Here is a 22,934-nt window from a genome sequence, read left to right as displayed (position 1 = left end):
TGGTACCCAGTCGGCACACGGCTGCCGCACGTGTGCCACACTGATGTGCTACGTGAGCACACGGACACTGATAACTCCGGTACCGATTTTTCCGGTACCAGAATTATCTGGACGTGTGAGACTGGTTTTAGTCGGATTATTTTTAAACTTTTTCATTTCCCTAAAATATTGTTGTAAAAATGAGAAATCGCTAGTTCAAAAAAGTGCTGATGTAATGAAACTAATTAATGTGGTTTAAGGGCATAAAAGTGAAGTCTGAAAATTGAAAACCTTTTTTAAAATTTGTCAATCTTCAATATTTTCATGACTTGTTGATGTGTTTCACTAACATGAAATACAATGTCCTAAAAAAAGAGGATCGGACTTGTTCCAGAGTTGGCACAGTGACAGAATTGTAAAATTTGGCCTAGTCGTTAAGATCAAAATCGGGGTTTAAAAAAAAAACAAAAAAAAAAAACACGCAGGTCCGCAAATGGAAACCTGAAAGACATGGAGACAAAAGCAGTCCCTCATTCACCAATTTCCTAAGAAAGCAAAGTTCTTTCTATGGATGTTCCTTGATTACCCAGGTCAGTGTTCCCAACTCCGGTCCTCAAGATCCACCAACAGGTCATGTTTTCAGGGTTTCCTTAGTATTGCACAGGTGATGATTGCATCACCTTCACAGGCAACAATTCCATCACCTGTGCAATACTAAGGAAATCCTGAAAACATGACCTGTTGGTGGCTGTTAAGGACCGGAGTTGGGACCACTGACCTAGATCAAAGGCTATGGACACTTAGAAGGAGGCTCCATAGGATTTGAGCAGCAGCCTCTCCAGCTCACGTGAGACCCTATGATTGAGTGGTGACATCTGTAATCCGCACAGAAGACTCCAGCGTACCCGCAATGAGTTGACATGCGTGTTGGAAAAACACACAGTAGGGAATTTATGTAGAGTAAAGCACAGTGAGCATAGAAGGCTATTAATCATCCGCTGTGCCAGTACTGTACATCGCAGCAACAATGCGCTGTCCAGAATGCTAGTAACAGTGGGTACGTACCCTTCCTGTGCACACTCCTGGGTTTACCTGAATATTCAGCTCTGTACAATCCCTTGACCTTTTAATCACGGGTGATTATTCTCTCACCTTTCCTTTCAGCCTTGGTTTTTGCCTATGACTTCCACGCTGGAGCAGAGACCATGATGAGCCGGCATTTTAATGAACCTAGTTCGGATGGTTATTTTTCTAAAAGAAAATGGGGTAAGGATGACTTGCAACCAGTTCTTTACAATTTGGGTTAAGCTGTGGAATAGGTGGTAACTAGTGATGAGCGAGTGTACTCGTTGCTCAGGTTTTCCCAAGCACGCTCGGGTGGTCTCCGAGTATTTGACTGCTCGCAGATTTAGTTTTCATCTCTGCAGCTGAATCATTTACAGCTACTAGCCACGTTGAGTACATGTGGGGGTTGCCTGGTTGCTAGGGAATCCCCACATGTACTCGGGCTGTCCAGTAGCTGTAAATCAATCAGCTGCCATGATGAAAACTAAATCTCCGAGCAGTCATAAATACTCAGAGACCACCCGAGCGTGCTCTGGAAAACCCGAGCAACGAGTACTCGCTCATCACTAATGATGACTCACATCAGTTACTGTTCAATGGGTTTACATAATTGTGGTGGTTGGCTGTGTGCATCTGATGCTCAGTGTCTAGGTGCAAACTGTGGTGTCCCGGAAACAGAGTGTAGACGAATGTGGCCTTTCTCCACAGTGCTCATCATCGTGATGAGATGTGGTTTATGTGTAACGCTTCCTTGTTGATGGTGATATGAGGGGAAAGTCCATAGAAATGTCACTTAGGACTCCAACTGGATTGGTTTTGACATGACAGGGGGTCTGCACTGCCACTGCTTAGTGCAAAATGTGTTCAGTTTGCGTCTCTCCATTATCCATCCTTGGGAGCTTATGAATGGCAGCAGTGGAGAAAATGTCATGAATGTAGATGACCTCCTCACACATGTTCCTCACTGCTCTGATTCAGTCTTGCCCCGGTAACCTGCAGCCTTGTAGACCATTTCACTCCATGCGTCAACTACATGAAATTGCCTTTACAGTGAAACTTTCTCAATAATTAAACTTTGCTTTTTTTTTTTTTTCCTAAAAATAATTTCAGATTCTTTGTATTTTGTGCTAGGCCAACACGACGGTCCTTTACCCCGTCAGCATGCCGGGTTGCTACCAGAGTCTCTTATTTGGGCCTACATCGTCCAGCTAAGCTCAGCGCTGCGAACCATCCACACCGCAGGCCTAGCGTGTCGTGTAATGGATCCAACGAAGATCCTGATCACAGGGAAAACCAGGTATCTATATAATCCTCACATTGGTTCCAAATCCTTGGCTTAAAGGGGTAATTGCATCTTGCACATTTGTTATTATCACAGGATTCCCCATAAATGTGGGGACCTCACTCCAATGGGACCCACAAGTACTCGTGCGTGCTACTTTCAGTGGTGATTTCCATACAAAAAATGGGAATCCCAACTATCTCTCCTCATACAGCAGCGCTTGTGTTCTGATAAAATTATATTGATGAGGGACTTCTCAAACGCCGTCTCCTAGAGTGGATTCACTGGTATAAAGTGGAAGTCACTTTTTTGTGCATTTTATGTATTTTTAGGCTGCATGTCAACTGTGTTGGAATTTTTGATGTTTTAACCTACGATGGCAGTCAGAGTAATCCTGTAGCGCTAATGCCCCAATACCAGGTGAGTCCAGTCTACACCATAAATGTCTGGTATTCCATCTCTCCTAACTGTACACCTCGCTCTTTAGATCTATATCCCTATACGGCCTAATGCAGACACATTACCCTGTTGGCTCAGTGATTAGTAAAGCTGAATTCACATGCAAGATTTTTGCTATATATTCCTTTACTAAAAGCAGTGCTTGTGTCACATCTAATGAGCCTGGGACGTCTCCTAATACACTAGGTGCCATTCTGCCGCCTGATGTTTGCCTTTATAACCACGGCTCTGCCCAACTGTCACTACAGATGTCAAATCCAAGACATGCATGAAAAGCCTGCTCATATACAGTGGGGCAAAAAGTATTTAGTCAGTCAGCAATAGTGCAAGTTCCACCACTTAAAAAGATGAGAGGCGTCTGTAATTTACATCATGGGTAGACCTCAACTATGGGAGACAAACTGAGAAAAAAAAAATACAGAAAATCACATTGTCTGTTTTTTTTTATCATTTTATTTGCATATTATGGTGGAAAATAAGTATTTGGTCAGAAACAAAATTTCATCTCAATACTTTGTAATACATCCTTTGTTGGCAATGACAGAGGTCAAACGTTTTCTGTAAGTCTTCACAAGGTTGCCACACACTGTTGTTGGTATGTTGGCCCATTCCTCCATGCAGATCTCCTCTAGAGCAGTGATGTTTTTGGCTTTTCGCTTGGCAACACGGACTTTCAACTCCCTCCAAAGGTTTTCTATAGGGTTGAGATCTGGAGACTGGCTAGGCCACTCCAGGACCTTGAAATGCTTCTTACGAAGCCACTCCTTCGTTGCCCTGGCGGTGTGCTTTGGATCGTCATGTTGAAAGACCCAGCCACGTTTCATCTTCAATGCCCTTGCTGATGGAAGGAGGTTTGCACTCAAAATCTCACGATACATGGCCCCATTCATTCTTTCATGTACCCGGATCAGTCGTCCTGGCCCCTTTGCAGAGAAACAGCCCCAAAGCATGATGTTTCCACCACCATGCTTTACAGTAGGTATGGTGTTTGATGGATGCAACTCTGTATTCTTTTTCCTCCAAACACGACAAGTTGTGTTTCTACCAAACCGTTCCAGTTTGGTTTCATCAGACCATAGGACATTCTCCCAAAACTCCTCTGGATCATCCAAATGCTCTCTAGCAAACTTCAGACGGGCCCGGACATGTACTGGCTTAAGCAGTGGGACACGTCTGGCACTGCAGGATCTGAGTCCATGGTGGCGTAGTGTGTTACTTATGGTAGGCCTTGTTACATTGGTCCCAGCTCTCTGCAGTTCATTCACTAGGTCCCCCCGCGTGGTTCTGGGATTTTTGCTCAACGTTCTTGTGATCATTCTGACCCCACGGGGTGGGATTTTGCGTGGAGCCCCAGATCGAGGGAGATTATCAGTGGTCTTGTATGTCTTCCATTTTCTAATTATTGCTCCCACTGTTGATTTCTTCACTCCAAGCTGGTTGGCTATTGCAGATTCAGTCTTCCCAGCCTGGTGCAGGGCTACAATTTTGTTTCTGGTGTCCTTTGACAGCTCTTTGGTCTTCACCATAGTGGAGTTTGGAGTCAGACTGTTTGAGGGTGTGCACAGGTGTCTTTTTATACTGATAACAAGTTTCAACAGGTGCCATTACTACAGGTAATGAGTGGAGGAAAGAGGAGACTCTTAAAGAAGAAGTTACAGGTCTGTGAGCCAGAAATCTTGATTGTTTGTTTCTGAACAAATACTTATTTTCAACCATAATATGCAAATAAAATGATAAAAAAACAGACAACAATGTGATTTTCTGGATTTTTTTTTCTCAGTTTGTCTCCCATAGTTGAGGTCTACCTATGATGTAAATTACAGACCTCTCATCTTTTTAAGTGGTGGAACTTACACTATTGCTGACTGACTAAATACTTTTTTGCCCCACTGTATATAGTATCTGATCAGCATGGATAAACTAACACAATCCATTAATATGGGCATCACAAACAACTTGACAGAGCAGTTTCACTGTCCAGCATCTTGCAGTCGGCATTGCGTCTTGTAATGTCGCCCCCATTTAAGCATATTTTGGATTTCGGTGTCCTATAGTGAGATGACTAAAGATATAATGTCTTTAGTTTCCATATTGGTTGCTATGTGTTTTTGTAAAGGGGAGCTTTCCCAGTAAGAATATTAATGAATGGATAGGCTTTAAAATGTCTGGAACCCTTGCAGAAAAACTGACCCCCTCTTAACATTAAAAAGAGTGCCCATAAACAGGATTAATCACAGGATAGATGTGTGGTCACTGCAAGTCAGATGCTGAAGCCCTCGGTTATCTCAAGAGAGGACCCAAGCATTCCCTGTGTAAATGAAGCTGAGCAGATGCGACCCTGCTGCGGTGGAAAATGTGGGGCTCTTCCCGGAGATCAGTGTTTCAGCGGCCAATCACCATTACTTGCATTTCTCTTACCTGTGGACCGGTGATGTGTATGTTTATGGGATAGCCCCTATAGGGTTGTTGCTCATGTGCAGCCACTTTATATTTCAGATATAAGAAATGTGTCTGTCTTTCTCGCCTCATTGGGGGACACAGGTAACCCTGGGTGTATGCTGCTGTCACTAGGAGGCTGACACTGCAAATAAAGAAGTAACTCCTCCCCGGCAGTGTACACCCTTCGACAGGCAACTCAGTTTTTGCTTAGTGTCTGTAGGAGGCGGACCTGGATCTAACACCAGATCTGCATTTCTTTTACAGGGATTTGTTGTTTCATTAACCTTTTCCCCTTTCTTTTTCAGATATTTTCTTCAGGGTAACAGGGTGCAGTTCTTCTCACCCTGTTTTCCCCACTTTGAGCGACCGAGAGCAGTGTGGTATCACCCACATCGCACCCTCTCGGACCCGCTGGGCAGGACTTTGTCCCCTGTCACCCTTTTGGGTGTTCAGGGTGACCTTCTTCTCAGTGGCCAGTCCTGCCCGTTTTCCCCTCCTCATCCCTCTCCTCGGAGAAGGCTGAGAGGAAGACGGCGGTCACTTCCAGTGACCCTCTCCCCCTGGTTAGGGGTCGACGCTGTCTTCTGCTCCAGGATTCGCGGCGCGGGAAGGAGGACTTCTTCCAGGACCCTCTACTCTTCCAGGGATCCTGATGCGTCCTCATCACCAGGTAGGGAGCCTTCAAGCATCAAGTACGCTCCCAACCCCCCCACCCCCCCGGCAAGCTATCTCCCTTATCTTACCAGCTGCATATTTATACCCCCTTTCAAGGGTCTCCTGCAGGGGGCGTTCTAAGGAAGGGGCTGCAATTTCAAGAACCGGGATTCAAGGCTGTATCGGGAAACTGCCGCTAGCATTTCCCTCTTTTATTCAAACCGGCGTGTGCCCGCTTTTTTTTTTTTTTTTTTTTTTCTCCTTCTCCCGGCTTTTTCTCTCATTCGGCGCTCGCGCGCCCTCTTGTGGCGGCCGGCATTATTGCGACTGGGAGTTCAGCGCTGGGGGCGTTCCTTATACTCCCAGTCCCCTTAACCCCCCCCCCCCCCCCCCCCCTTCGGCGCTTGTATATGCCCACAGCACCGCACTGTCTCCGCGCTCTTCCTGCAGCGTCTGCTCACTGCGTGGGACAGAATCCTCGGGGGAACACAGACTTCTGCGGCTACCGCTGTCCCTCAGCAGGCTCAGCGCTACTGCTCTATTGGGCTCCACTACCCCCGGCAGTATTTCTCCTCTTCTGGACAAGGTAATATCCACCTATGTCTGACCCTGCTCCAGCTTTTGCCACTTTGGCCATCCACTACGCCTACGCTCTCTGCAGGAAAATGGGCCTCAGGTCAGCCTTCCCCTTTCTGCCCGTCCTGCATTCCTCCCATGTCAGCTCCCCTGGAAGCTCCTAGGTCCTGGGATTGAGTGCACCCCCCCTCCCCTGGAGTGGGCTGTTGCTAGGTCTCAATCAGTGTCTGACCTGACTAAGGTGTCTCAGTCCCTGGTCCAGGCACTTGAATGTATCCCACTTCTCATGCCACGAACGCCTCGCACGGCGATTCGCTCGCACCTGTCCAAGACCCTCAAAGAGGGAGACCAGACAAGAGAGACAGAAAAAGGACCTTATCTAGATCCTCCTCCAGTTCCCTGGGCCACATCTGGATTCCCCTATCTGCCCTGTTCCCCCTCCTCGCAGGCAGACGTCGGGTCTGACGTAACCTCAGTCGGAATCTGACTCTGATGCAGATCAGACTTCCGGAACACAGGACATGATAGGTAGCCTTATTTCAGCTATCATTCAGACGCTTGATCTTAAGGAGGATGAGGCAAGCTCTCAGGACGTCTCCGTTGCGTTTAAACAGATTAAACATCCCTCTAGGGTTTTTTTCCTAATCACAAGGAGTTTGACAACACTACCTCCACTCACTGGGAAAACCCTGGTAAGCGTTTCCCTGGCAGGAAACGGCTATAGACGTGTTATACCCTTTTCACTCTGACCTGGTCTCCAAATGGTCCGAGTCTCCTAAGGTCGACCCACCCGTGTCCAGGCTATCTTCAGACAGTTCTGTCTATCCCGGACGCGGCTTCCCTTAAGGACCCCACTGACAGACAGATCGAGACGCTAGCAAAATCGGCATTTGAGGCCTCCGGAGCTTCCCTTTGCCCTAGTTTCGCCTCGTCATGGGTAGCCAAGGCTGTATCAGCCTGGGCCGAGACCCTGCACAGGGGCATTTTGGCCGCTGCTCCTGCTGAGGAACTGTCTGATTTGGTGGATCAGATTTCTCTGGCAGGAAAATACCTCATGAATGCCTCCCTTGATGCGGCGGCCTGTTCCACCAGAGCTAACGGCAACATTGTGGCCATTCGCCGGATTCTCTGGCTAAAGGTGTGAAACACTGACCCCGCCTCTAAGAAATCTCTCACTGGTCTGCTCTTCCAGGGTTCCAGACTCTTCGGCACGCAGCTGGATCAAATGATCTCGGACGCTATGGGTGGTAAGAGTACCTCCTTACCCCAGTCCAAGCCGAAACGTCCCTTCAACAGAAGGGGCCCCCAGTCCTTTTTGTCCCTTTCGGTCCTTTACCTCCTCAGGAAACCCCAACCAGGACCGTTCCTCCTCACAAGGGGACCGAAGGAAACCTTCTTTCAGGCCTCCGCCGCGCTGGAGAGCTAAGGGTCACCCCGCAAAACCATCTGGATCTCAGAGCCACAGGTTTTCTAATAAATGACGGGTCGCCCCCACCTGGAAATCCTTCCAGGGTGGGAGGCCACCTGCTTCTGTTCTCAGTAGTCAGTCGACGCCTGGGTCAGGGAGATCGTCACGTCAGGCTACAAAATAGAATTTTCTTCACCTCCAGGAAGTAGTTTCCTCCTCTCTCGTCATCCCAAACCGCCCTCTCATCTCCCAGGGCTTCTCCAGGCCGTCTATTCACTCCTCGCCTCGGGAGTCGTAGTGCCGGTTCCTTTTCACGAGCGGTGTTTGGGTTTTTACTCAAACCTGTTTGTGGTTCCAAAAAAGGACGGCTCGCTCCGTCTGATTTTGGATCTCAAGCGATTAAACCGCCATCTACGGATTCGCCACTTCAGAATGGAATCTCTGCGCTCGGTGATCGCGTCCATGGAACCGGGAGTTTCTGTGCTCCGTGGACATTCGGGATGCGTAGCTTCACGTTCCGATTTGCGTACAGCATCAGAGGTTCCTCCGGTTCACGATCCAAGAGCATCATTACCAGTTCACGGCCCTCCCTTTTCGGGCTGGCATCTGCTCCCAGGGTCTTTACGAAGGTCATGGCAGCGGTCATGGCCATTCTGCGCTCAAAAGGGATTTTGGAAATCCCATACCTCGACCTCTTGATCAAGGGCTCATCCCGTCGGGATTGCAGCCAAAGCCTCCAGCTTACTCTGGACACCCTGGTTCGCCTCAACTGGATAATCAACTACCAGAAGTCTTCCTTGATTCCAGTCCAGCATCTGGAGTTCCTTGGCATGGAATTCGACACCTTTCGGGTTCAGGTCTTCCTCCCCAAGGAGAAGTTTCTTTCTCTTCGTCGGGGTGTCAGAGCGCTAAAGGGTCCGAACCCTCTGTCCCTCCGTCTCGCCATGAGGGTTCTGGGGAAGATGGTCGCTTCTATGGAAGCGGTTCCCTATGCTCAGTTCCACTCTCGTCCCCTCCAGCTGGCCCTTCTGTCTGCCTGGGACAGGAAACCCCTTTCCCTGGATCGTCCGTTTTGCCTCTCTCCCAAGGTGAAACAGTCCCTCTCTTGGTGGACGCTGTCCTCCTCCATTCTGCGTGGGAGGTCATTTCTCCCTCCCCGCTGGCAGGTGATCACCACCGACACCAGTCTCCAGGGTTGGGGAGCGGTCTTTCTCCCATCTCACAGCCCAGGGTCGCTGGACTGCTCAGGAGGCGTGCCTCCCTATCAACCTCTTGGAAATCAGAGCCATCTTCCTAGTCCTCGTCCGCTGGCAGTCCCTCCTCTCGGGAAAGCCAGTCCGCATTCAGTCGGACAACGCCCCAGCCGTGGCATGCATAAACCACCAGGGAGGGACTCGCAGCAGTCAAGTCATGACGGAAGTGGCGAGAATTCTCCGTTGGGCGGAGGGTCACGTTCCCTCTGTTAGCCGTCCACATCCCAGGGGTGGACAATTGGGAAGCCAATTTTCTAAGTCGCCAGGGCATCGTGGCGGGCGAGTGGTCTCTTCTTCCCGCAATCTTCAGCCAGATTTGCCAGCGGTGGGGCGTTCCAGATGTCTACTTGATGGCCTCCCGGGCAAACAACAAAGTTCCCCAGTAGGTCTCCAAATCTCGGGACCATGATGGCCGTCGGAGTCGACGCCCTCGTGATCTTGTGGACCCAGTTCCAGATGCCCTATCTGTTCCCACCTCTCCCCTTGATCCCAAGGGTCGTAAAGAAGATCAAGTCAGAAGGGGTCCCTGTACTCTAGGTAGCTCCAGATTGGCCTCGCAGGGCCTGGTATGCGGAACTGGTGAACATGCTATCGGATGTTCCGTGGAGGCTTCCGGATCTTCCGGACCTTCTTTCGCAGGGGCCCCTCTTCCACCCGAATTCTCGGTCTCTGAATTTAACGGTATGGCTGAGGCCACGGTCCTGAAGAACGCGGGTTTTTCTCATAGCGTCATCCAGACTATGATAAGAGCGAGAAAACCGGCTTCCTCGCGTATTTACCACAGATGTTGGAAGGCCTTCTTCCAGTGGTGTCAGGACAACAATCTGTTTCCTATGTCCTTTTCCCTTCCTTCCCTTCTCAGCTTCCTTCAAACGGGTCTAGATTCAGGTCTTTCCCTTAGCACCTTGAAGGGTCAGATCTCGGCTCTTTCCGTTCTTAATTCAGAGACCTGGCCTCCCTGCCCTAGGTGAGGACCTTCATCCAGGGGGTCGCTCATATAGCTCCCCCTTTATCGTTCTCCTGTCGAGTCTTGGAATCTCAACCTCGTCTTAGACGCCCTCCAGCGGGCGCCCTTTGAACCGCTTCAGGACGTTTCCTTCTCACTTCTATCCTGGAAGGTAGCCTTTTTGGTTGCCATCACCTCCATTAGAAGGGTGTCAGAGCTGGCGGCATTATCCTGTCGTTCTCCCTTTCTGGTCCTGCATCAGGACAAAGTGGTTCTTCGTCCGGTTCCTTCGTTCTTACCGAAGGTAGTCTCATCTTTTCACATCAATGAGGACATTGTCCTCCCTTCCTTTTGCCCTTCCCCGGTTCATCCCTTGGAGAAATCTCTTCACAAGTTGGATGTGGTCAGGGCTATCCGGATTTACCTCACCAGAACTTCCTCCTTTCGTCAGGCCGATCCTCTGTTCGTTGTCTCGGATGGGCGTCGAAAGGGGCTCCCCGCCTCCAAGTCCACAATTGCTCGTTGGATCCGTTCGGCGGTTCTGGAGGCATACCATGTCCAAGACAAACGGCTCCCTTCAGGGGTGAAAGCTCACTCTACCCAGGCTGTGGGAGCTTCCTGGGCAGTTCGTCACCAAGCTTTGGCCTTGCAAGGTTTGCAAGGCCGCGACGTGGTCATCCATTCACACCTTTGTCAAATTCTACAAGGTGCATACTCTGGCTTCTGCGGACGCGAGCCTGGGTAGGAGGATACTGCAGGCGGCGGTTTCTCACTGGCTGACCTAACTCCTCTTTTTCTGCAGAATACCCGCCCTAGGGACTGCTTTTGGACGTCCCATAGTTACCTGTGTCCCCCAATGAGGCGAGAGAGATTTTTGGTTCTTACCGTAAAATCTTTCTTGGAGCCTTCATTGGCGGACACAGCACCCTCCCTTGAAGTTGTACCGTGTTGGCTAACGTGCCGTTGTTGTGGGTTGGTACATAGGTTGAGTTATATATTACCTGTTCCTACTACTGCTTTTGCACCAACTGAGTTGCCTGGTGCCTGTCGGAGGGTGTATACTGCCAGGGAGGAGTTACTTCTTCTTTATTTGCATAGTGTCAGTCTCCTAGTGACAGCAGCATACACCCATGGTTACCTGTGTCCCCCAATGAAGGCTCCAAGAAAGATTTTACGGTAAGAACCAAAAATCCCTCTTTTTGATAGTTCGCACAAGACTCTATCATACTTGCTCCCATTCATATGAATGACCCCATGTAAGATTATGTATTGCCTGTCTTGTTAACTGCTTTTTTATCACTTCTTTCTTGCTGTTAGCAAGCAGATCTGATCTCCCTCGGGAAAGTTGTGTTGGCGTTATCATGCAATTCTTTGGCTGGAATCCAACGGGAAAACCTGCAAAAGGCGATGGAACTTGTGAACATCAACTATTCCTCTGACCTGAAAAATCTAATCTTGTAAGGCTGACACCTCCATAACATTGTAATCGTTTCAGTGGTTAGCAGTTGTCAGGTTTTTGACTTAGCATGTTTCTTTTTCACAACTTTGTACTGTGAATGTGCAGCATTTGATCTGTAGTTTTACACTGTGGTCCATGGTGCTGATGGCTGTCTTTGTATTGTCTGACTACTGTGTATTCATAGTGTATTGAAGCAACATGTGCAGCATATTCTATAAGGCACTACGAAGGAGATTAGATCTAATCAGGCCGCCATAAATTAAGTGTAAATGATGCCTTCTGTATGGAAACTTCAAAAGGGAAGTAGAACTTTTTTGTGAGTTCCCCATTTCTAACTGCATAGACACTCTTCAGTTTCGGTGTTTGGGGTGACAACATATTACATAAGACCACTCTTCTTTTTGCGGCCAAAACAAAGTTATAAACACTGTAAATAAATTTAAAAAAAAAAATATATATATATTCCATTAACAAACTGTATTTAATGCCTTACAGGTCCTTCTCAAAAAATTAGCATATAGTGTTAAATTTCATTATTTACCATAATGTAATGATTACGATTAAACTTTCATATACTATAGATTCATTATCCACCAACTGAAATTTGTCAGGTCTTTTATTGTTTTAATACTGATGATTTTGGCATACAACTCCTGATAACCCAAAAAACCTGTCTCAATAAATTAGCATATCAAGAAAAGGTTCTCTAAACGACCTATTACCCTAATCTTCTGAATCAACTAATTAACTCTAAACACATGCAAAAGATACCTGAGGCTTTTAAAAACTCCCTGCCTGGTTCATTACTCAAAACCCCCATCATGGGTAAGACTAGCGACCTGACAGATGTCAAGAAGGCCATCATTGACACCCTCAAGCAAGAGGGTAAGACCCAGAAAGAAATTTCTCAACAAATAGGCTGTTCCCAGAGTGCTGCATCAAGGCACCTCAATGGTAAGTCTGTTGGAAGGAAACAATGTGGCAGAAAACGCTGTACAACGAGAAGAGGTGACCGGAACCTGAGGAAGCAGTGGACTGAGTCTGGTGTGGAAACATCCAGAGCCACCGTGCACAGGCGTGTGCAGGAAATGGGCTACAGGTGCCGCATTCCCCAGGTAAAGCCACTTTTGAACCATAAACAGCGGCAGAAGCGCCTGACCTGGGCTACAGAGAAGCAGCACTGGACTGTTGCTAAGTGGTCCCAAGTACTTTTTTCTGATGAAAGCAAATTTTGCATGTCATTCGGAAATCAAGGTGCCAGAGTCTGGAGGAAGACTGGGGAGAAGGAAATGCCAAAATGCCTGAAGTCCAGTGTCAAGTACCCACAGTCAGTGATGGTGTGGGGTGCCATGTCAGCTGCTGGTGTTGGTCCACTGTGTTTCATCAAGGGCAGGGTCAGTGCAGCTAGCTATCAGGAGATTTTGGAGCACTTCATGCTTCCATCGGCTGAAATGCTTTATGGAGATGAAGATTTCATTTTTCAGCACGACCTGGCACCTGCTCAGTGCCAAAACCACTGGTAAATGGTTTACTGACCATGGTATTACTGTGCTCAATTGGCCTGCCAACTCTCCTGACCTGAACCCCATAGAGCATCTGTGGGATATTGTGAAGAGAAAGTTGAGAGACGCAAGACCCAACACTCTGGATGAGCTTAAGGCCGCTATTGAAGCATCCTGGGCCTCCATAACATCTCAGCAGTGTCACAGGCTGATTGCCTCCATGCCACGCCGCATTGAAGCAGTCATTTCTGCCAAAGGATTCCCGACCAAGTATTGAGTGCATAACAGAACATTATTATTTGATGGTTTTTTTGTTTGTTTTTTAATACCACTTTTATTTGATTGGTCGGGTGAAATATGCTAATTTATTGAGACAGGTTTTTTGGGTTATCAGGAGTTGTATGCCAAAATCATCAGTATTAAAACAATAAAAGACCTGACAAATTTCAGTTGGTGGATAATGAATCTATAGTATATGAAAGTTTAATTGTAATCATTACATTATGGTAAATAATGAAATTTAACACTATATGCTAATTTTTTGAGAAGGACCTGTATATTAGCGACTCATATATTGTCAATCCCATACTTGGTCATTTATTTTTATTTTTTTTATTTATTTATTTTTTTTTTCAATAAGGATAGTATGAGATTTATCAAATGCTTTGCTGTGAAGTCGAGATATACTATATCTACCGCATTTCCCTGATAGACCCAGTCAGTGATTCTATCATAGAAGGAAAACTGATAAGTCTGGCATGACTTGTTTGCTACAAACAAACCCATGCTGGCTCTGGTTAGTTACTGTATATTTATCCAAGTACTTGCATACATGCTGTTTAATTTGTTCAGAGATCTTTCCTGGTATAGAAGTAAGGCTCACTGGCCTGTAATTTTCTGGATCCATCTTTCCTCTTATGAAGATGGGGACTTCTCCTGTTCTCCAGGAGTTTTCAAAGTTTCTGGCTAGTGGTTCTGCAATTTCCTCTGCAAACGCTTTCAGTACCCTAGGATGATGTACAATAACAAATTGTATTGTGGTACCGTGTTAGCCAGAAAAATCGATGTGAATACTTTTCTGCCCAATGATGACAGAAGTATTCTAGGAGTGATGCCTTTATTGGCTAACTAGAAAATAACCTAGGATGTAATTCATCTGGGTCAGGAGAGAGATTCCTGTAAATTAGCTAAGTGTTCCTTCACCATCTATCTGTATAGTGTGAATTATTTTATTTCTTAGATGGCACCATGAAGATCAGTTGATGATACATTTGCTTTCTTAGAGAACCTCTGCAAAATAGGAATTTTAAGTTTGACTTTCTCAGCATAAATTTGACCACTTCACCTTTCATCCTGTAGACCTCCTCCTTTAGCATCTTCGACTTTTCTTTTGCTTTTGACATACCCCCTCTCAAAATAAAAATGCTTTATTCCTTTGTCTCCTTAGTAATCTTCACTTCATTTAGCTCTTCTAACTCTTGCTCTGCATTTCCTGCAGACGGCATTATATTCTTTATATTGGACCCCCTCTTTCCATTTTTTTTTCTCCTTCATCTAAATTTGGTGTTAATCCATCCAATACCAATTGCTGAGGTTTTATAAAATCCTGTTTATCAGCAAGAGATTATTGCTAAAGGACTAGTAAACCTGCTGACAGGTAGTTCACCATATTAATGAGCCCTGTATAACCCTACCTCCACCACTGATTTGGCAGCTTTCTGCCTATGCACAGTGGTGGGGTTATACAGAGCCCATGAATGTGGCGGACTACCTAGCAGCAGACCACTAAGGGTATGTGCACACGATGCAGACTTAGTGCAGAATTGGTGCAGAACTGCAACAGATTTTTCTGCTGCAGAAACGCTGCAGAACTGCACTGTGATTTACAGTACAATGTAAATCAATGTGGAAAAAAAAAAAGCTGTGCGCATGGTGGAGAAAAATCTGCGCAGATTTCAAAGAAGTGCATGTCACTACTTTTGTGCATTTCTGCACCCCTCCATTAATAGAAATCTGCACAAAAACTGCATAAAAAAAACGCATAAACGCACTAAAAACGCACCTGCGGATTCTGCCAGGAGATGCAGATTTAGTGCAGAAAATTCTGTACCACATTTCCTACGTGTGCACATAGCCTAAAGGACTAGTAAACCTGCTATTTCAGAGATTTTTATTTATTTTCTTTAATCCGTGTTAAATTGCTGTAATTGGGTTTTGTCTCTACATTGTGCTTCTCTGCTTAAGTTTCACCCTTTTTAAAGGGATGAAGTTATTAGGAGTGCTTAGTCACCGAATAACCTTCTAATTACAGTATGTACATGAATAAATATAATTCTCAGACCTGTATAACCTAATTTGGTTAGGAGCATGTTACCTAAATAGATGCATGGCCCCCCTTAAACAAAATCAAACACTCAAGAATAAACTCCAATTAAGCCATATTTACAAGGCAGTACTATATTCATGAAATAAAAAAATAAATTTATTGATATTAGATTAAAATACAAGACTATGCATATATTATTCTCTCTGCTGTCAATCCCACTACTCTGGAGGCAGAGCACCCACGGCAGTGTCCGGTGCAAGAAGGGCAAAGGCTGACAAAGCCATAGTGTCTCCACACTCCATCAGTTGTCTCTGCAAAACTATATCAGATGTGCTGTGAAAACTCTCCATTAAGAACTATGCACATACCTTTCCACAGAATTGTTATTTTAACTGTTCATTTTCTTCCTAAATGCAAAATGAAGCCCGTTTGGCATGAACGCCTTCCCGACATGCGCCATACATATACGTCACTAAGCGAGCTGTGTTCCCACAAACGGCAGTATGGGTGCGGGTGTTCTCCCTATGTGAGGGCTGACACACTGCCACAAAGTCCCACGATCGAGGGCATTACAACCTCTGGAAGAATTTGCCATTGGTGTTGAACTAAAGCTTAAACTGCATAAACAATAAAAGCTGTTGATCTTCTAAATTATACAAAGGTGCTGGTATTACGGAGGCTGGCCGTACCTCTAATTGTTGTTCACCATGCTCATGATTTGTCTACAGATATTTGCTGACAGACCAAAACCGGCTGCATAGTGTCAATGACATCATGCCAATGATTGGTGCTAGATTTTATACTCAATTGGACGCAGCGCAGATGCGGAATGACATCATAGAGGAGGACCTGGCCAAGGTAAGCCCCTACTCCAGCTGTCCTCGGCAATTTTGGGGCCTTCGCGTCTATTTTGCCATTATGGCTACTTGTCTTGTCCGAAATCTATTTTTGTAATTTTGTGGTCTCTGTGATCGTTGTTATTTGCACAGTATTTACCCCGGATTGTCATTGCGTTTCTGCAGGAGGTACAGAACGGTCGATTGTTCAGACTCTTGGCCAAATTGGGAACAATAAACGAGAGACCAGAGTAAGTTGTGTGATTATGGTTTGTTTGAACATTTTTGACATGCTCCAATTGAAAGCTAATTTGTTTTCGAACGACCAAGCAAACAAGGGAATATGACATTGGTAATTATATCTTTAACTAGATGGTGGCCCGATTCTAACGCATCGGGTATCCTAGAATATGCATGTCCACATAGTATATTGCCCAGCCACGTAGTATACAGCACAGAGCCACGTAGTATATTGCACAGCCCATGTAGTATATTGCCCAGCCACGTATAACACAGGTTAAAAAAATAAACATATACTCACCTTCCTCAGGCGCGTTGTAGCTCTGTCGCCTGTGTGGGGTGCAGGCGGCAGCTTCCTGTCCCAGGGTGTGATGACGTCGCGGTCACATGACCGTGTAGCGGTCACATGACCGTGACGTCACAGCAGGTCCTTTCCACGCAGGCCTTGTGATGACGTCGCGGTCACATGAACGTGACGTCATGGCAGGTGCTTCTGCCAGACAATCCTTGCCACCGGAACGTGCCGCTTGCATCGAGGAGCGGGAAAGGCGACGTAGGTGAGTATATAATCATTTAATCATTTTTTTTATTTTTAACATGAGATGTTTTTACTATTGACGCTGCATAGGCTGCGTCAATAGTAAAAAACTTGGTCACACTGGGTTAATAGCAGCAGTAACTGAGTGCGTGATCAGTGGCATAACGTGGTCCGTTACCGCCGGCATTAACCCTGTGTGAGCGGTGACCGGAGGGGCGGGTGCTGGGGAGTAAGGAGCGGCCATTTTCTTCCGGACTGTGCGCGTCGCTGATTGGTCGTGGCAAAATCAGCTACTTTGATTCCATGACAGAGAGGCCGCGACCAATGAATATCCGTGACAGACAGACAGAAGGACAGAGACCGAAAGACTGAAGTGACCCTTAGACAATTATATAGTAGATGGTTCCTCTACTTGCATGATGAACTGACTGTTAATACATTTGCCCATTTTGACACTTCCCATTGCGCATTATAGAAGGTCATGAACAACCTACTTGGTGTTAACATATTGACAGTAATCTATGATCTTCATATTTTGGTTGAACTTCACCAATTTCATTTCCTGCAGCTATTTCATAAGTAGTTTTTATGCCTAAACATTGCTTTTTATCCCCTTGGCTACATCTGCCTTACATGTACAGTGCAAGTTGGAAACGGGTGGGGGGGGGGGGTGTGCGATCGGGGGATAATTGCTGTGCTACAGGTGGTGTGATGGTTTTTAACCTGTTATATTCTGCTGTCAATTTGACGCGGCATTAACGGTGTTGGTGTGATCGTAGGATGCCAGTCGTTTGCTATGGAAGCCGGGTGTCTATTGAAGATCTGTGGTGGTCATCAGAGCGCCATTCAAACATAGCCTGTGGATGAGCTTCAAAGGAGAATGCTTGTTATACAGCGATATCACAGTATATTGCAAAAGTCACAATCAGAAAGCTTTGCAGGTCCAAGTCCCCAAAGGGGACTAATCATTTTTGTGTGTATGTGTATATATATAAAATGTATAATTTTTTTTTTATTTTTTTTCGTACATGGTCATTCAAAACTATTCTTACCACAGGGGAAAAAACAAACCCCTCATGTCTGGACAGAAATTAAAAAAAAAAAAAAAAAAAAAAAAACTGGCTCAGGAAAAAGGGAAGGGAAAAACTAAATGGACATTGGCTGTGAAAGGGTTTTTCCTTTTTTACTAATGTGACTACAGTTAATGTGCAGAAAACCTGAGCTTTACTTAACTTCCCCGGGTTGTCTTCGCTGCTACCGTGTGACTGGCTGCAGCGCTGATGTCACACAGACTACCTGAGCTGCAGACCTTAAATCACGTTGATGGTGGCACTGACCTTAACTGCTGCAGGCAAACAGACTAAGGGAAGTGGAGGGCACACGGCGCTGAGCTTGGGGAGGACAACTATAGTTGTTTGCAGGCAGTTATGTATAGAAAAACAGATGATTGGTAAAGAGGGGAGAAGCCTCCTTTCACAAACTAAACTTCTCCCCTTCCTCATGTACTATTCTGTGGGAATATTCGTGTACTAATCTGGAATCCTATAGATATATCTACGTTCCCTTTTTTTTTTTTTTTTTTTTTTTTTTTTGAGAAACCAATACCACCATAATATTTGCAAAATGTTGTACCCTTATCAGATTTCAAAAAGATCCAGCCTGGTCAGAAACAGGGGACAGGTATTTGCTGAAGCTCTTTCGGGATCATCTTTTCCATCAGGTGACAGAAGCGGGCACTCCCTGGATTGACCTCAGTCATATTGTTTCTTGTCTTAACAAGGTAATGTATGGCAAGTTGTTTGTGCTACTGTATCTGATGTAGGGACTCATAGGCCAGTCGGTGCTTCCATGGAAGTAAGACATGGAAGGGAGCTGACCTTTAAAAAGGACGTCGCTTTTCTGGGAAGAGCTAAAATGTAACACCAATTTATGAAGATTTCCTGTGCTGCTATTCATTCTGAATGGAATATACATATGATGCGATCCGATAGATTCCTGTGTATAATGAAGCAGTAGGAGGAGGCTAGAAGAAATCAGTAAAGAGACATGCACAGAACCCAGACAATGATGAGCTTTGTTTTGCCTAAGACTTAACCCTTTACAAGCAGCTATGTCTCCTAGTAGATTTACCCTTTAGATGCAGCTGTATCCTCCTTTAACAGACCAGCAGAATACAGACTTCTTGCTGAAAATGGCAAGATAAACTGGGCGCAAGTGGTTTAACAAGCATTACCTGATCTTTGGATATTGGCGTCAGTCCTGGTAATTCCACTTGCAGCTTGGGTTCCAGGTCACCGTTACTTGGGTCATCAGTGCGGACTGCTTATTTCAATAAGATGATGTATACAGAGAAGGGGGCTGGCTTGGCTATTGGAATGGGTATCAGCCCCCTTTCACACAGCATTTGGTCTCAGTGCTGATGGGGAACTGCAGCTAATATCTGATCTGGACACGTTTTAGTAATTTGTGCTATATGAGCACATTAGTATATAAAGCCACAAGCTTTTTATTTGTTTTGCTTTTTTCCCATTTCTTTGCAGTTAGACGCTGGCGTGCCGGAGAAGATCGGCCTCATCTCCAGGGACGAGAAGAGCGTGCTTGTGGTAACTTACAGTGATCTAAAACGCTGCTTTGAGAACACTTTTCAAGAACTGGTAGCGGCAGCGAATGGTCAGTTGTAGTATTTGCTGAAAGCATGCAGGACATTGCTGAGGAACTAACCCGATCGCAAATTGCACTACAGCTGAGTCGTCATTGTCATCTCATTTCACTATTGGGAATCAAAACCGGAGATGAGCAAAGCTGCTTGCACTTCAGTCAGGTACACTGTTACTTGAAGGGAAAACACAATGTGTCGTTTCAGTTACCCGGAGGCTTTATCTGTGAAGAAACCTTTCTTTTTTTTTTTTTTTTTTTTTTAAATCTAGGAACACGCATGATGTTCCTCCTTTTTTATTTTTCTCCACTTGTATGCACTACTTTTTTTTTTTTTTTTTTTTTTTAATTTGAAGATTTTCTGACAAGGGAATATATTTTTTTTTTTTTCTAAGAATTCTTCTTCTTCAGGGACACCGTTTCATCTTCTCAAATTCTGAGGTTGTGAATCGCTTGTGTCCTGGTTCTCGCTCCGTAGAGCCTGCATATATTTTTATTTTTTTTTTTCTTTCCCTTCAACTTCAATCTTTTTTGGAGAATTGTGTAGGATGCAAGCTTTGGCATACTGGCTTGTGAAGGCAGATGGTAGCCATCCATGTACCAAGAGGCGTTCATCTCGGGGTCAGTGCGCACGATTACAACCCTTCATGGACCTCAAGTTTATTTTTGTAACCTGTAAAAACACAACCAGCCGCCACCTGTTATATAGACAATTTTCTGCTTATGCAAAACGTTTCCTATAATTATTTTTTTTTTCTATTGTAGTAATGGCCACAAATTTCAGGAATACCTACCAAACCTTTTCCTCGTCAAAAACCTCCTCTTCACTAGGGTATGTTACACTGGATATGGAGACACTGTTAAGAATAACTTAGTAAAAACTGGGGCCAGGATCTTTGGCGCTTTATGGAGAATCTTTATTTGAAAGTATTGTTTTAGAGGTCTCCCCTCATCGTTTTCTAACCTAAAAAGCTGTGGCACCAATTATCCCATGAATTATTAGTATAAAAAGAGGGGGAAAAAGACTGCCAAATATTTAGAAGAACTGACTAAAACTTTCTTTTTGGCACTTAATATGGATATATTTTAATGATCCAAAATGCTACATCATACAATGGAGTACGAGAAGTTCCAAAACTACCAGAAAGACTCTTGTGAAGTTTCAGTCTACGCGTTGACTTCAGGTTTTTTAATTATTCTCATTATATGTATTATTTAGAGACGTCTTTGAGCCTCTACTGCTTCTCAGCTGTCAATTTTTTTTTTTCTTTTTTTTTTTTTCTTTCTAGCTTTAAAACCCTAAAGCGGATCTTGCATTTCGAGGAAAAACATGCAACTTAATCTGCATTCAATGTGTGTACACCTAGGGAAAATAAAAATATACCCATGTAACTTCATACATCAAGTTAATACATGCACATAGGTTTTCATTACTAGCGGACATGCTTACATGCAGATGTACCTCCATACAACTATTCATGTGTACACATATACTAATAGACTTACAGGGGGGAGGCGGGCTGTGCCACGGTTCCATACCGGGGTGGGGTGGGAAGGCCGGCTAGGGCACAGTTGCATACCGGGGAAGGGGGGGGGTAGGCTAGGGCAAAGTTGGCTGCATACCGGGGGGGGCAGGTTAGGGCACAGCTGCACATCGGGGGGGGGGGGGGCGGTTAGGGCACAGTTGCATACCAGGGGGGTAGGCTAGGGCATGGCTGCATACTGGGGGGGGGGTGGCTAGGGCACAGCTGCATACCAATGGGGGTAGGCTAGGGCAAAGTTGGCTGCATACTGGGGGGGGCAGACTAGGGCACGGCTGCATACCGGGGGTGCAGGCTAGGGCACAGTTGGTTGCATACTGGGCGGGGGGGGCAGGCTAGGGCACAGTTGGTTGCATACTGGGCGGGGGGGGGGCAGGCTGGGGCACCCTTGCATACAGGTTTACATAACCATTTACCTGACCTGCAAGTATAGTGGCTTGTTGGCATACATGCATCCATACTTGTAAATCCTAAAGGCAGTCATGTATATCTGTATAGATACACACCTGCACCCACATATACTTTCATATAAGCCGACATTCATGGACACGTACTTACAGGCATACGTGCATCTATAAGTAGACATGCACTCATGCACAGGCTTTCATATGACCATGCACACTTCAGTATACTTTAATGCACGTAGACATTCACAAATGCATACATCTATTTGCTAGTAAATCTGTATGTACACACTGATCTATACATAGAATTGCATAGAGGTACACACGCACTTACAAACATACATACTTTCTTACAAGCATTCCTACATACACATGCATCCATAAAATAGAGATGTGTTTCTCAATCATACAGAAGCACGCACATCTATTGCCTTGCATATATACATCACACATTTTTCTTTTCCTCTGTTGCGGCTAAAGACAATTCTTACCACTTGCCACAGTTAACTTTCCTAAGGATGATTAACCCCTTGTCATTGTGGGAGGGGTGGTTTAAGCAAGAAATGTGTTTTATCATTAGCTTGTGTGTATGAAGAAAAGCCGCTGTTTTTTGACAAATCATATTGCAACTTTTTTGTACAAAACAAGTACTTGTACTATTGAAAAATATGCTTAATTTATAAGCGACTTTTTTTTTTTTTCCCCTTGCATTCAATTGATGGCCATGCATGTACAAAACATACATGGTTCCTGCCCCTCCTTCATCAGAGGAAGTCTTCTATCAATACTGGAAAGTGTTAAAAAAATAAATAAAATACATGCTCCGCATTGCATAGGACAAGGGGATCAGGTTTATGTAACTTTAATTTTAATTTTTTTTAGGTCCCCTGGGGACCAGTGTGGGGTTCACATCAACCTTAGACCAGCAGACCACTTGCAATATTATAGAGGGTGGTGGGTATTCAACTTATTTGGGTCCTACTATTTTTCTTTTTATCCTCCGTACTTTTGGGTCACTCAATCTCAGGATTTGATTATAAAATGTTAAAGAAAAACTGACAAAAAAAACAACTAAATTTTAAGGGAAAAGAGAATTGGTGGTCTAGTAACGCATGCACTTTTTAAGTTGCAGAAACTTTTTCAAGCGCTAGTCTATGGCCTTGTACAGGTATTGTATGGACGTATAATATATATATTTTTTTTTTCTTAATTAAAATGCAAAAGTAAATAAAAATCCCTGGCATGCTTCCCAAAAACACACCTGGTGATGGGGATTAAAGTTCATTCTTTCTGCAGAAATAAAAGCACACAAAACCAGTCTCATAAGTTTTCTTCTACAGTTTTTGTACACATGTAACATTTTTCGTTCTGG

The 22,934-nt window shown here is 45.1% G+C and overlaps 1 protein-coding gene across 2 annotated transcripts in view; it reads left to right on the top strand.

Annotated features, from left to right (window-relative positions):
- Positions 1-21,014, top strand: part of PAN3 (poly(A) specific ribonuclease subunit PAN3) — a 46,476-nt gene extending 25,462 nt beyond the window's left edge. Inside the window, exons 11-19 of one of the 2 annotated variants that reach the window (XR_013224072.1) lie at positions 1,144-1,245; positions 2,176-2,341; positions 2,659-2,746; positions 11,379-11,518; positions 16,077-16,206; positions 16,371-16,435; positions 18,604-18,742; positions 19,503-19,783; positions 20,383-21,014. Coding sequence is in view for 1 of the 2 variants with exons in the window: in XM_077298287.1 (XP_077154402.1) it covers positions 1,144-1,245; positions 2,176-2,341; positions 2,659-2,746; positions 11,379-11,518; positions 16,077-16,206; positions 16,371-16,435; positions 18,604-18,742; positions 19,503-19,643 (971 nt within the window). In the remaining variant the exon portion in view is untranslated. Of the gene's footprint in view, positions 1-1,143; positions 1,246-2,175; positions 2,342-2,658; positions 2,747-11,378; positions 11,519-16,076; positions 16,207-16,370; positions 16,436-18,603; positions 18,743-19,502 lie in introns of both variants that reach the window. The other variant, XM_077298287.1, reaches the window with a different exon arrangement.
- Positions 21,015-22,934: the final 1,920 nt, after the last annotated feature.

The sequence above is a fragment of the Ranitomeya variabilis genome, chromosome 3, assembly GCF_051348905.1.
Source record: "Ranitomeya variabilis isolate aRanVar5 chromosome 3, aRanVar5.hap1, whole genome shotgun sequence".
NCBI lineage: Eukaryota > Metazoa > Chordata > Amphibia > Anura > Dendrobatidae > Ranitomeya > Ranitomeya variabilis.
This window is presented reverse-complemented; position numbering and strand designations above follow the sequence as displayed.